At 37.3% G+C, this 12559-nt stretch overlaps 1 protein-coding gene across 1 annotated transcript; it reads left to right on the top strand.

The window, feature by feature from the left end:
• The first annotated feature begins 3812 nt into the window (after positions 1-3812).
• On the top strand, positions 3813-5041 carry LOC108337601 (uncharacterized). Its single transcript, XM_017574158.2, has 3 exons — positions 3813-4059; positions 4140-4208; positions 4696-5041. The coding sequence occupies exons 1-3, from the start codon at positions 3892-3894 to the stop codon at positions 4873-4875; spliced, it is 417 nt and encodes a 138-aa protein (XP_017429647.1). The 5' UTR covers positions 3813-3891; the 3' UTR covers positions 4876-5041.
• Positions 5042-12559: the final 7518 nt, after the last annotated feature.

Genomic DNA, 12559 nt, shown 5'->3' with positions numbered 1-12559 from the left:
GCACGAATTCACTAAGGTTATTGTTCCCTCCACCACTACCCTATATTTCCTCTACCTCTCCACATTATTTTAAATACAATTATATCCTTAAGTTAAAAAGACTTTTACTTTTACCCTATTTTAAATAATTTGAAACCCTAATTTTACTTTCTTAGCATCCACCCACAAAACTCTCTTTCCCTTTTCCCATTTTCGTTTCACCTCCCGCACTTCCATTCCTTTTTCTTCCCAGTTTTTTGTTTTGGTTTGAAAGCTTCCATTACCGCCATGGTGTGAAGGAGCGTCGCCGCCGTGGTGTGGAGGAACATCGAGGAGCGTCCAGAGCATCAACCAGCGTGAGAAAGTATACATCAACGGAGGTGACATCGTTCAACGGATGTCCCCTAATAAAACAAACTCTAAAATAAAAAAAAGTAACCTTTAAATGGAGGTGACATCTTCAACGGATGTCAACATCCGTTTAAGGTAAAACGAATGTCGACATCCGTTTTTCCTTAAACGGATGTTGACATCCGTTGAAGGATGTCACCTCCGTTTTAAAGGTTACGTTTTTTATTTTAGGGTATTATTTCAAGGTTTATTCGAATACGAGGAAGCACAACACGCACTGCACTACTCCGCGTACTGCACCACTCTACGCACTGCACCACGAGAGCGATACTGCACCACGAGAGGGAAACTGCTTGATAATTCTTTCCACCACCACCAACCTTTGCAACTTGTAGTATCACACAACGACGAAAGAGAGAAAGAAATATAATGTTAAAATGAAAGAAAAGTATTTTACTCATGTACGAGACTAGAATAGGTTATTAGTGAAATAGGTTGTGAATGGGTAAAATTAAAAAATAATAACCCTAAAAATAAAATTTTACTGAGGGACAAAATAATAAAAGAGAGGTGGAGGGAGAAAGGTGTGGTGGTGGAGGGAGCAACACCCTTTCACTAATTGCAATCCAACCTAGCGACCCAATCAGCATTTGCAAAAGCTAATGATAATGTGCACTAAATTCCAGCAGCGACCCAATTTCACTTTGACCCATTCCAACAACTATTTCCATTCAATGTTGACTCAAATGTGGCTTGGCCCAAACAACATTGGCAGCCCAATGTATGGTCTTCAGCCCTTATCTGCATAAAAGTAAAACTTTTAAGAGTTTAATCAGTAAAAAAATAAAATCCTATAATTCTAAACACAAATTTTTACATTTAAAGAAAATAGCGAAACACTTATTTATTTAAAAATACTATTTATCATCTAAAAACACAAAATTAATACTATTTTTTATAAAACTCTAAAATTAAAGAAAAATCTAAAAACTATCCTAATTCTAGAAAATTAGAAACAAAAAGAAACTAAAATTAACTTCCTAAACACAAGAAAAGAGGGGAAAATCTGAGAGTTATCAACTAGCATAACCAAAGTGACTGTTTCATGTTGATTGATTAAACTTCAAAACTAACACTACTTCGTTTCATGTTGTTTGATTAAACTTCAAATCCAAGGATTCTATAGACGACCTTGTCTTGTTTGTCTCAACATATTTGGTCGATCTCTTCAAGTAATCAAGCCATTTAATGGTGCTCTTTGGCCATTCGGTCATGCTCTTAGAATAAGTTGGCCTCAAGGTCTAGTCATTTGGTTGTGCTCTTAAAATAAGTTGGCCTCAAGGCCTAGCCATTTAGTTATGCTCTTAGGCCATTTGGTCGTGCTCTTAGGGCATTCGATTGTGCTTTTAGGCAAATCAACTAAGCTCTTTGAATAATTTGGCTTCAAGGCTTGGCCATTTGGCCATGCTCTTAGGCCAGTCGGCTGAGCTCTTTGAATAAGTTGGCCTCAAGGACTAGCCATTTAGTCATGCTCTTAGGCATTCGGCCAAGCTCTTTGAGTTATTGCTTTAGAATGGTCCTTCCATCTTGTGTTGTCGACTTTAAGCAATTTCTAGTTGGTTCTACCATCTTTAAGCAAGCTATGTTTTGGCACTACTAACTTCGAGCGGGATTCACTTTGGCGTTATCGACTTCAAGCAGGCTTCACTTATGAAGTTCATTACTTTTCCCAGTTTTTAACTAGTTTTATAATTAAATTTTATTTTCTATTAATCAGTTCAAAAAAATGGTATCAAGTATCATGTAACCAATACTAGATTTATAAGAATTAGTCAAATATGTGAGATGGGTTGTGAATTCAAGTTAACATTAAAAGGAGAAATCTCGGACCGGATGAATAAAGAACTGACACTGACTTAAAAAATGAGTAGTCCTCAAGTTGTTTCATGTACCATATAACTACTCAGCCAATCTTGGACCAGACAGTCAGAAAGGTGAATCGATCCGCCAATAATAAGGAAAATTAACTCTAATGTTAAACAACTTAGAGATAAAGTGTAATTACCTACAATTAAATCGTAATTAGCCTGTTGTTAATAAAAAACTCACTCCAAAATCTATAAAAATAAGTTTAAAATAAGGAGATAGGTGATTTATATTTACTAAATCATTAATACTTGAATTGTTAAATGTTAAACTGACTTTAATATCAAAGTACCTTCTACACGTACTTTTCGAATAATTTAGACGAGCAATTACAAAAAGACTAAGACTCAGGATAACTTTTAGATTTTGGGTAATTTATTTCACGTTGGACTGTTGAATAAGAAAAAGGTAAAAGGAAATTAAAATATGTTTTTTCACTTCAAATACTAGACGTGTTTGATAAAGAATATCCTTTAAAAAAATACGATTTTGTTGATGAAGTCACAAATATATTAAAATTGTATTTTACTTACATTATTTTATTTTATTACAGTTTTTTATTAGCAATTTAATTAAGTTTTAAGTTTTTAATAAATTTGAAAAATTCAATTAAATTTTTATTAAATTGTATGATCTATTAAGCATTTAGAAAAAAAATATTTTTTAATATTGAGTCTCTGTCTCTACTATTTATTTTTTTTGTTAGCTCGATGATATGAATATTATTTCATCCTATTATTTTATTTAGTTGTCGTCACTTGTATTATAAAATTACAAGTAATAATCCTAAATAAGAGGACATTTATTCTAGTGTGGGTGATATATTGCATTTAACTCACTATTATATACATACATGTTCATTTTTTGTATATAGTTTTTTTATAATATTTTAACATAATATATGTATGTCAAAATGTTATAATATTTTTTTTGACGAAGTAAACTTAAAAGGTGTGTGGTTGTCCATGGCACACGCTATGATTATGCTTTTATGTCAATATTCTATTGTTTCCGATCTTAGCATATTATTATTGTTATACAAAATTCTTTTATGCTGGTGTGTCACAATAATCAAGATTCATTGTTATGATAAAGTCAGTATGTTCACGATGATACTTTTAAATAACAATATTATTCTGTGTCCATATGTTTTAATTATCAAAATAATTATTTAAATAATACTTCTATACAATATTATTATTCTTCCATTTATTAGACCTAACCATATTTATTATTTATGTAATTAAGTTGGAAGAGTCTATTCATAATATGTGTTGTCTTTTTATGTTCAAAGTTTTGAAAGCGTGCATCAATTAAGTTTGATATATACTAATATTTTATTAACACATAATTATACTACTCAACAAAAATTTTCAAAAAAATTATAAAACTAGGTGAGTTTAATTTAGTGTGGGATCATTTTTATTACAGTTTTTTTTTCTTTGTTATTTGTTAACATACTTTTATTGCAACAAAAGTAATAATAATATGGCTTATTATTCCAAATTATTTTTTAAAAATTATATTATTTCCACAATAAGATTCCAAACAATATTTCACCGCCGTTGAAAGGGGAGGAAAGGAAGAGAATCTCAAACTTCGGTTTGATTAGAAAAAACAGAACAGAGAGATAAAATGTCAATGAGAGGAATCGGAGGGCCACTTCTATGCATCGGAGATCTTCTGAACGACGTCGGAGAAGAACAACAAGGACACTCTCTCCGTCGCGAAGCTTCTCCCACTCCCTCCTCTTCCCATCTCAACGATAACGATCCACCTCCTAACCTCCTCACACTCTTCCAGGTTCGTTTTTTGTACTTTTCATCTATTGTCCCTTCAGATTGTAAGTTGCGTTAAAACGACATTCCTTTTCGTCGTTTTAGAAACATTACGATCACTTGAATTCGGCTCTCTCCGGCACCGACCACTCTTGGACTTCTCTCACTTTGAAGGTATCGTGCCATTCCTCTCAATCCCTAACCCACGATAAGCCATCACAATAGAATAATTCAAACTTAGGTGAATAAACTAAATCTAAAAAATAGGACAAGGTAGGAAAATTTCATTTTAGGCTTCCTCTTATTATTATTATTATTATTACTATTATTATTATTATTATTATTATTATTATTATTATTATTATTATTATTGTTAGAGTTTAATTTCTATGCATCAGGGTAGAAAAAATTGTATAACTTTTAAGGTAGTTATGTTAAAGTTCAATAAGCTTAGTATCGATGACAATTTGTGATAAGAGGGTAATGTATAATCCTTTTACTACATTGTGAATGTATAAATGATGTATTTATCTATCATTGTTATGATTATCGTTATTGGTTCATGAGGGAAGGGCAAGGGGATTTAGTAGTTCATCCTCATGTTCTCACTATTAATCTGTCTTCATATTCAACTTATTATTATTTTACCGTTTTTGTTCAGTTATGCACTTCTTTAGAAACTGCTAATCAGTTGGTTCAGTCGACCAACTCAAATGTTGCATCCTTGTCAGAGAAGGTTGAGGAACTGCAGAAAATTGTTAAGAGAGGGGATTCGGCGATAGCAGCAGCGAAGGCACTTTATTATGTTACCCCTGACAATCACAGTAGTGCCTCAAAGTGAAACAAGGTTAGTAAAATTGTATATCTGGTATGATTGGACAGGGTATTTGTTATGGTGTTTATTTTTAGTCCAATAGAAGGATTTTTTGCTATATGGAGAGAAAGACATTCAATACTGAAAAGTTGTCAAAATCTTATGGCTACAAATTTCCAGCAGTTATTTTTTATTTGCAGGGCTATTGTTTATTTCTTATGTTTTTTTTTTTATGTCATTTATTTTAAGAGCGACAGCCGGAACATAGTGTTTCATTGCTGACCATGAATTTAGTTTCACATACATCTGTGGATGGTTTGAGTTAGCACTCTGATTCTACAGCATCAAAACTGAATAAGAACAGAAGTACGATTCAATCAATTTTTGTTTAAATTGTAGTTGATCACCATGGGGCATATTATCTTTGCAGTGATGCTTTCATACCAAGTATTATTACGTTTGTTTTCCTCTACTAAGTGCTTTGTAGTTAAAGAAAACCCAGGGAATACTGGAGAAAAAGACAAATACATACTATTGTGTTAGGTTCCTGGGTTGGAAACCTAACTATCAACGCTCACAGTAAACAAAAGAACAAAGAAAGAATGAATTTCTGTATTGAAATTGAGAACAGAGTACACTGATAGTGTTAATGGAGGCCTAATCCCCCTCTTAACCCTATCGGAGGCCTAATCCCCCTCTTCTGGCCAATGTCCAGATTTAAAATAATATTCGAAAAAACTACCCTCACAGAATTACCAAAAGGCTTATTTATACTCTCTTTCTCCCCCTAACAGCCTAACAAACTATCCCGCTCTTTACTTCTATCCTAAACCCATTACCCATTATACCCTGCCACCCCATATCCTAACATATTGTTTCTTAAATTTTATGTTGTACCTTGTTGTCATATAACATTAGCATTTACTCATGAACCAAGAAACTAGCGTACACTAGGATTAGGAGGACCGAGGAACATATGTAATTTGATAATAATTAATTGATTCCTAACATTTGTATGTTTGATGAATATAATTTTTCATATTTACAACAATAGCTGCATTGGTCATTGGAGAATTTGACAATCCAACCAATGTCCTTGCGGCTCTGTTCCTTCACAGGGTCTGGTCTAGCTATACTTTAGGATTTTTGGCATGGCTGTTGAATTTGATTTGTTAATAATTTGAGTAATATGAAGGTTTCTCTTTTTCTTCTTGACTATTTTTGTATCTATTTGATATCTAAGGTTACCATTTTCCCCTTTGTGAGATAGTTGCTACGTTTGGGAAAACATAATTTCAAAATGCTCTACTAATTTAAATCCAGAGTAAGAAATCGGCCCAATGTTTGACTGGGGATATGTTTCTTAAGATCTACAGTTACACACATAAATACTATTCCTAAAGTCCAATGACAAGATAGGCCATAAATTTCCAATTATAAATCTGAATTACAGATATATGATTAATTAATACAAGGATAAAAGATTGGGGTGGTTGTTGCAGTAAAAACGGCTTGGAAGGGATGGAAAGTTGGGGTTGAATGGAAGACATGGTGCTTGAGGAAATATGAAGAGCGTTAAAGGCCATATCGTGGGGTAGTGGTATGGTAGTAGAATGAGAAGATAAGATGGATAGTAGAGTAGTGAGGGCATGGTTGAGGATGTTCTGCATAGTTTCCAAAGCAGTTTGGCGAGATTCCAGGACTTGGTTAAAGACTATGTAGCCACCATCGTGGTTTTCTTGAGTAGTGTTAAGTTGTATTTGAAGGTTGGCTAATTTGTCCAAAATGGATTGCAAGGTTTCATTTAGGTCTTTGTTTAGTTGAGAAGGCATGGAGGTTGATCAATGAAAACACAGAAAATGTTATGCACTAGGAAGAAGAAAAATAAACTAAACAAAAAAAAAATGAGAAAATTTAAAGTTTTTCTCTTTTCCTTTCTTGTTACATGGATAGGTCTTATAAAAACTAGTGCTGTTAAAACGGGCCACCCGGTCCAACCCGGCCTGGCCCACTACGAGCTGACCACTTAGTGAGTCAGTCCAACCCAGCTCATTTATTAGTGAGCCGAAAAAATTTGAACCTGACCCGACTCACCACGGATGGGTGGGTTAAACGGGTTGACTTATTTACACGTTTTTTTTTAAATCCAAAAAAAATTACAATTTTTTTGTAATTCAAATTTAAATATTTTCACCCTAAAATGATGTTAAACTTCAAAAACAATTCGAAATAAAAAATTAACATACAACTCAAATGTAATCCAAAAAGCAAACCCAGAAAGCGAATAAATAAGTTTATAATATTGATAACTTTTGACCTGCGGGTTTTAACCCATTTTGACAATACTAATAAAAAACTTGAATTATTTGTGAGTCAATCCTAGAGGGATGTCTTTTTATTATTCTAATAAAACATATTCCTGAGTGTAATCATTGAATCATATAGGTTTTGATGTTTTCCTGGTGGGCCTTGATGATTCTAGCCTTCTAAAAGAAGATGTGATCTAAATTGGGGATCGTTAAGACAAACTTCCGAAAAATATGAGATGGATACTCAGGAATATTTGTCTAATATTTTCTGCATACAAAACGAAATTGATGTAGACACTAGGGGATAATGCTTTGTGAGAACTTCAAAGTGGGACCGTATGTAAGACAGCAATATAACAGTAATAGAATTTGGGAAGGAGAATGAAATGAAGTTATAATGGTTTTCGTAATATCCTCTGTAAAAAAAAACGTCCTCCAAATATTCTGAGTATAAAAGTTCATATAACAGAAAAGGAAATGGCAGCAGTGAAGAAGTGCACAGGACAAAAAGAAGAAGTCAGAGAATTCGTAAATGACAGCACACCCTTCCTCCTCTAACAAACTTCTATTTAATGAATCCCCATCCAATCATAATCATTGAGTCTAATATTCTTTTTCCTCACGCGCCTGCTTCCACGTGTTTCTTCCACCCTCATGTTTTCATGGTCTTCCCTCGTTACAATTCCTCCTCCTTTAAAATTAACCTTGTCCTCAAGGTTGAATGTTGGATAGGCTTTACGTAAGGCACTTTCATCTTCCCATGTAGGAGCTGATTCTTCTAACCCTTCCCATTGGATCAAGAACTGTTTTACTATCTTATTCCCTTGCATAATTTGACGATCTTGAAGCACAACAGCAGGTTGAATAACAGGTGGAGTCTCAGAATCAATAGTGATTGCTGGAACATATTGCTGAGTATGATCTCCCCTACAAGGTTTTAGTTGAGAACAGTGGAAGACAGGGTGAATTTTTGCTGTTGGGGGCAACAACAGCTTATAAGCAACAGAGCCAATTCGTTCAATGATAGGAAATGGGCCAAAGTATTTCATGCTTAATTTCTGATTCTTTCTCAGGGCCACTGAATTTTGTCTGTACGGTTGTAACTTTACCAGCATCATATCACCAATCTGAAAGTCCATGTGCTTCCGTTTGACATCAGCATATTTTTTCATGTGGTGCTGTGATCGTAATAAATTCTGTTTCAATTTGCTGATCATTTCCTGTCGCGTCGTAAGGTCATCTTGAACTGCTGGAGGATCAGAAGCATGAGGAGTGTATTTAGTCAATTGTGGAGGATCTCTCCCATAAACTACCTTAAATGGAGTCATACCACTGTTGTGATGATAAGCAGTGTTGTACCAGAACTCAGCCCAAGGTAAAAATTTGACCCATTCTTTAGGAGACTCATACGTATAGCACCTTAAATACATCTCCAAACATTTATTAAGAGCTTCTGACTGTCCATCGGACTGAGGGTGGTAAGCTGTGCTCATGTGCAAGGTAGTTCCACTTAATTTGAATAAATGTTGCCAGAATTGACTTACAAACACCTTATCCCGATTTGAAACAATTGTCTTTGGAAACCCATGTAATTTGATGACAGTTTTGACAAACGCTTCAGCTACCTGTTTACTGTTGTAATCCGCTTTCAAAGGGCAGAAGTGAGCATATTTGGAGAGTCGGTCAATCACTACCATTATCACAGTATAGCCTTGAGAATTTGGAAGGCTGGTGATAAAGTCCATTGCCACATCCTCCCAGATCTGAGTTGGCACCGGTAAAGGTTGTAGTAACCCGAAGGGAAGAGAATTAACTGATTTTGCCTGCTGACAAATCAGGCAATTCTGAACAAAATGTTTTACATCCTGCTGCATTCCAAGCCAATAGAATTGCTGAGCAAGTCTGCTAAATGTTCTCGTGATTCCTGCATGCCCACCGATAGGAGAATTATGAAATTCTTTAAGCAACTTTTGAACTAATTCAGGAGATGCAGGTATGACTATCCTGTCCTTCCAGTAAAGTAAGCCATCATGGACTGCATAATGTGGAACAACCTGCTTGGCTACACAATCCGTAATGATTTTTTTTTGCTTCTTCATCTGTATTTAGAGCCTTTCGTAATTCTGGTAGGAAATCTAGTTGGGGCTGTGACCATGCCATAAGAAATGATCTGGATAAGGAATCAGCAACCACATTGTCCTTGCCCGATTTATATTCTATCGTAAAATCGTACCCCAGCAATTTATGTAACCATTTCTGCTGTTCCGGTGTTTGAATGGCTTGTTCAGTGAGACTTCTTAAACTTCTTTGGTCTGTTCGAATCACAAATTTATGCCCTAAAAGGTAATGTCGAAACTTGGCTACAGCTTCAGTAATGGCAAAAAACTCCCTTACGTAAGCAGATTGGCGTTGAAGTCGGGGGTACAATTTCTTGGAAAAATATGCTATGGGATGTTTGTTTTGAATCAGCACTGCTCCAATAGCTGACCCTGAAGCATCAGTTTCCAGTACAAAAGGAATGGAAAAATCTGGAAGAATTAGCACAGGGGCTTGAGTAACAGCAGCTTTTAAAGCATCAAAAGCTTGAGTGGCTTCGTCAGTCCATATAAAACAGTCCTTCTTTAGAAGATTAGTTAGAGGTTCAGCAATAGAGGCATATTGCCTAATAAATCTTCTATAATAACCTGTGAGTCCCAAAAACCCTCTCAGTTGCTTGAGATTGGTGGGAACTGGCCATTGCATCACAGCTTCAATTTTGTCCTTGTTCATGGTCACACCTTTTCCAGATACTGTATGACCCAGATAATCAACTTCTTGTAGGCCAAAAGCACACTTTGATAGTTTTGCATATAATTGATGATGCTGTAAAATCTGTAGGACTGTCTCAAGATGTTGGAGGTGCTCTTCCCAAGTGGGACTGTATACTAATATATCATCAAAGAAGACTAAGACAAATTTTCTTAGAATACCTTGAAAAATGTCATTCATGAGGGCTTGAAAGGTGGCAGGGGCATTGGTTAAACCAAATGGCATGACCAACCATTCATAATGCCCTTGATGAGTTCTGTTGAATATAGTGAAAAACTATATATAGATTAATCTCCCTTTTGTTAAATACACACATAGGGTTCTCTATTTATAATAAAAGAAATATGGGCTAAGCCCAAAATACAAATGAAAAATAATAACAAACTAACTAAAAGATAAAAGATATAATATATCTAACACTCCCCCTCAAGCTGGAGCATACAAATTGTATGAACTAAGCTTGGAATAGATGAACTCAGTGTTGAACTAGATGATTTGTCTTCAAGAGTGTGAGGTAAACATAGATGGACTAACAACAGCTTGTGAAACGTCAACTTCAAAAGTGGATGAAGGAAAGCAGTGGTGGACAATGACAATCTGCAAGGACTGATTCCCAATCAATGATGGATGAGTGACAGGATCAACAGTGGTAGCTGAAAGCTAAGAGCTACAAAACTGCAGGGACTACACTAAATTCTCATCAATGATGGATGGGTGACAGGATCAACAGTAGTAGCTGAAATCTACAGAACTGCAGGGACTACACCCATATATATGTGACTTGACTTGCAGTGTCTTGGAAACGTACTCCCCCTCAGTGTGAACGGCGGAAATGTGGAATATCACAGTTGCTGAACCACTAAAACAAAACAAAATATTAAGCTACAATGCTGAAACAAAGACATCAAAGATCCAAAGATACGTTGGAGGTCCAAAATTCTTTGCTGGACAACTCCCAAGTGGTGATACTTAGCCGTGTCTCACAAGAAGATTGAGCTAACTCTAGCCCTTGCGTCTGTCTGAGGCGGTAGCGACTACAGCGGCGGTTGACGGCTATAAAACTGTAGGGACTAAATTGCCATCACTGACTGATGGGGCCTGTAGTGGCTGGAAGCGACAAAACTACAGGGACTGTCATCACTAATTGACGAGGTGATGGGGACAGCGGCAAACGGCGCGGGACAGCGGCAAACAGCGCGGGACAGCGGCAAACAGCGCCGGACAGCGGCAAACAGTGCCTGTACAGCGGAAAACGGTGCTGGAACGGCATCAGCAGCTGAGATGAAGCACACAACGCAGAAAGGAAGGTCCGACAATGCGGAACGTGCGGCGAGATGAAGATGCTTTGAAGACAGACGAAGATGGCAGCAATGGCTGCTCTGGAAGGTCTGAACAGAGAGAGGGAGGTCCGGCGAGACAACCGGAAGCGTCGCAGTTTGATGCCAATGCTGGGAAGGCGGTGCGTGACAAGCACGCACCCGAGATCTAACGGAGAAGAAGCGGCGCGTGGCGGAGCGTGGGAAAGAGTCAGACGCTGGCAGCGGTGGGGTTGGTCGTCGCGTGAAGAGGCGAACCAGATCCAGTGGTCGCCGGACGGAACTGTGACGGTGGCCGGCGATAAGGCGGCGGCGGACTAGTCGGAAAGAAGCGCTGCGTGGCGGCGCGTGACTGAGAGGTGGCTCTCGAAACCGGCGTGGTTGGCCGTCGCTCGAAGAGACGGTCCAGATCCGTAGGTCACCCGTCGAATCTGTGACGGTGGCCGGCGGCGGCGACGGTGGCCGGAGTTAACAATGACGGCAGCGGAAAGTGGCGGTGACAGCAGTGGCACACTGGGTCTGGACTGATGCTGACTGTGGCAGAGATTTAAGAAGAAAAATGGACTGCCCACTGAGATTTTAGGGGCTGCCGGCGGCCATGGCGGCCGGCCGCCGGCAGACAGCAGAGACCACCAGAAGAGGATCAGAGAACTTGCTCTAAAAGCTTTTTTGTGCCTATCCTCCTCTTTAATCAATATTTGATGATACCCAGACCTTAAATCTAGTTTAGAGAAAAATTGTGCCCCATACAACTCATCAAGTAATTCATCCACAGTGGGAATAGGGAAACTATCTTTAACTGTTATAGCATTCAAAGCTCTATAATCTGTGCAAAATCTCCAAGTATCATCCTTTTTCCTAACCAATATGATTGGTGACGAAAACAGACTGGTGGATGGAATAATAATTCCTTCCTGCAGCATCTCTGAAATCATTTTCTCAATTTGCAACTTTTGACTGTGAGGGTATCTGTATGGACGTACCTTCACAGGGTTAGCACCTTCAACTAAGGGAATAAAATGATTTTGTTGCCTATCAGGGGGTAGTCCTGTTGGAAGGTCAAAAACTGTTTTGTATTGATGGAGCAACAATACAATTTCCGACTCCATATTCTTTGGAAGATCCAGCCATTGATCTTGTATGGTGGGAGAGGTTTGAACCTGCAAGGAGAATAACTCAGCAATTCCTTTGGTATGGCACATTCTCTTGAAGTGGTTGAATTGAGCTGGCTGTGGCAGGGATGAATGATCTCCATGCAGAGTCACAAATTTATTCCCA

Source organism: Vigna angularis, chromosome 7, assembly GCF_016808095.1.
Source record: "Vigna angularis cultivar LongXiaoDou No.4 chromosome 7, ASM1680809v1, whole genome shotgun sequence".
Taxonomy (NCBI): Eukaryota; Viridiplantae; Streptophyta; class Magnoliopsida; order Fabales; family Fabaceae; genus Vigna; species Vigna angularis.
This window is presented reverse-complemented; position numbering and strand designations above follow the sequence as displayed.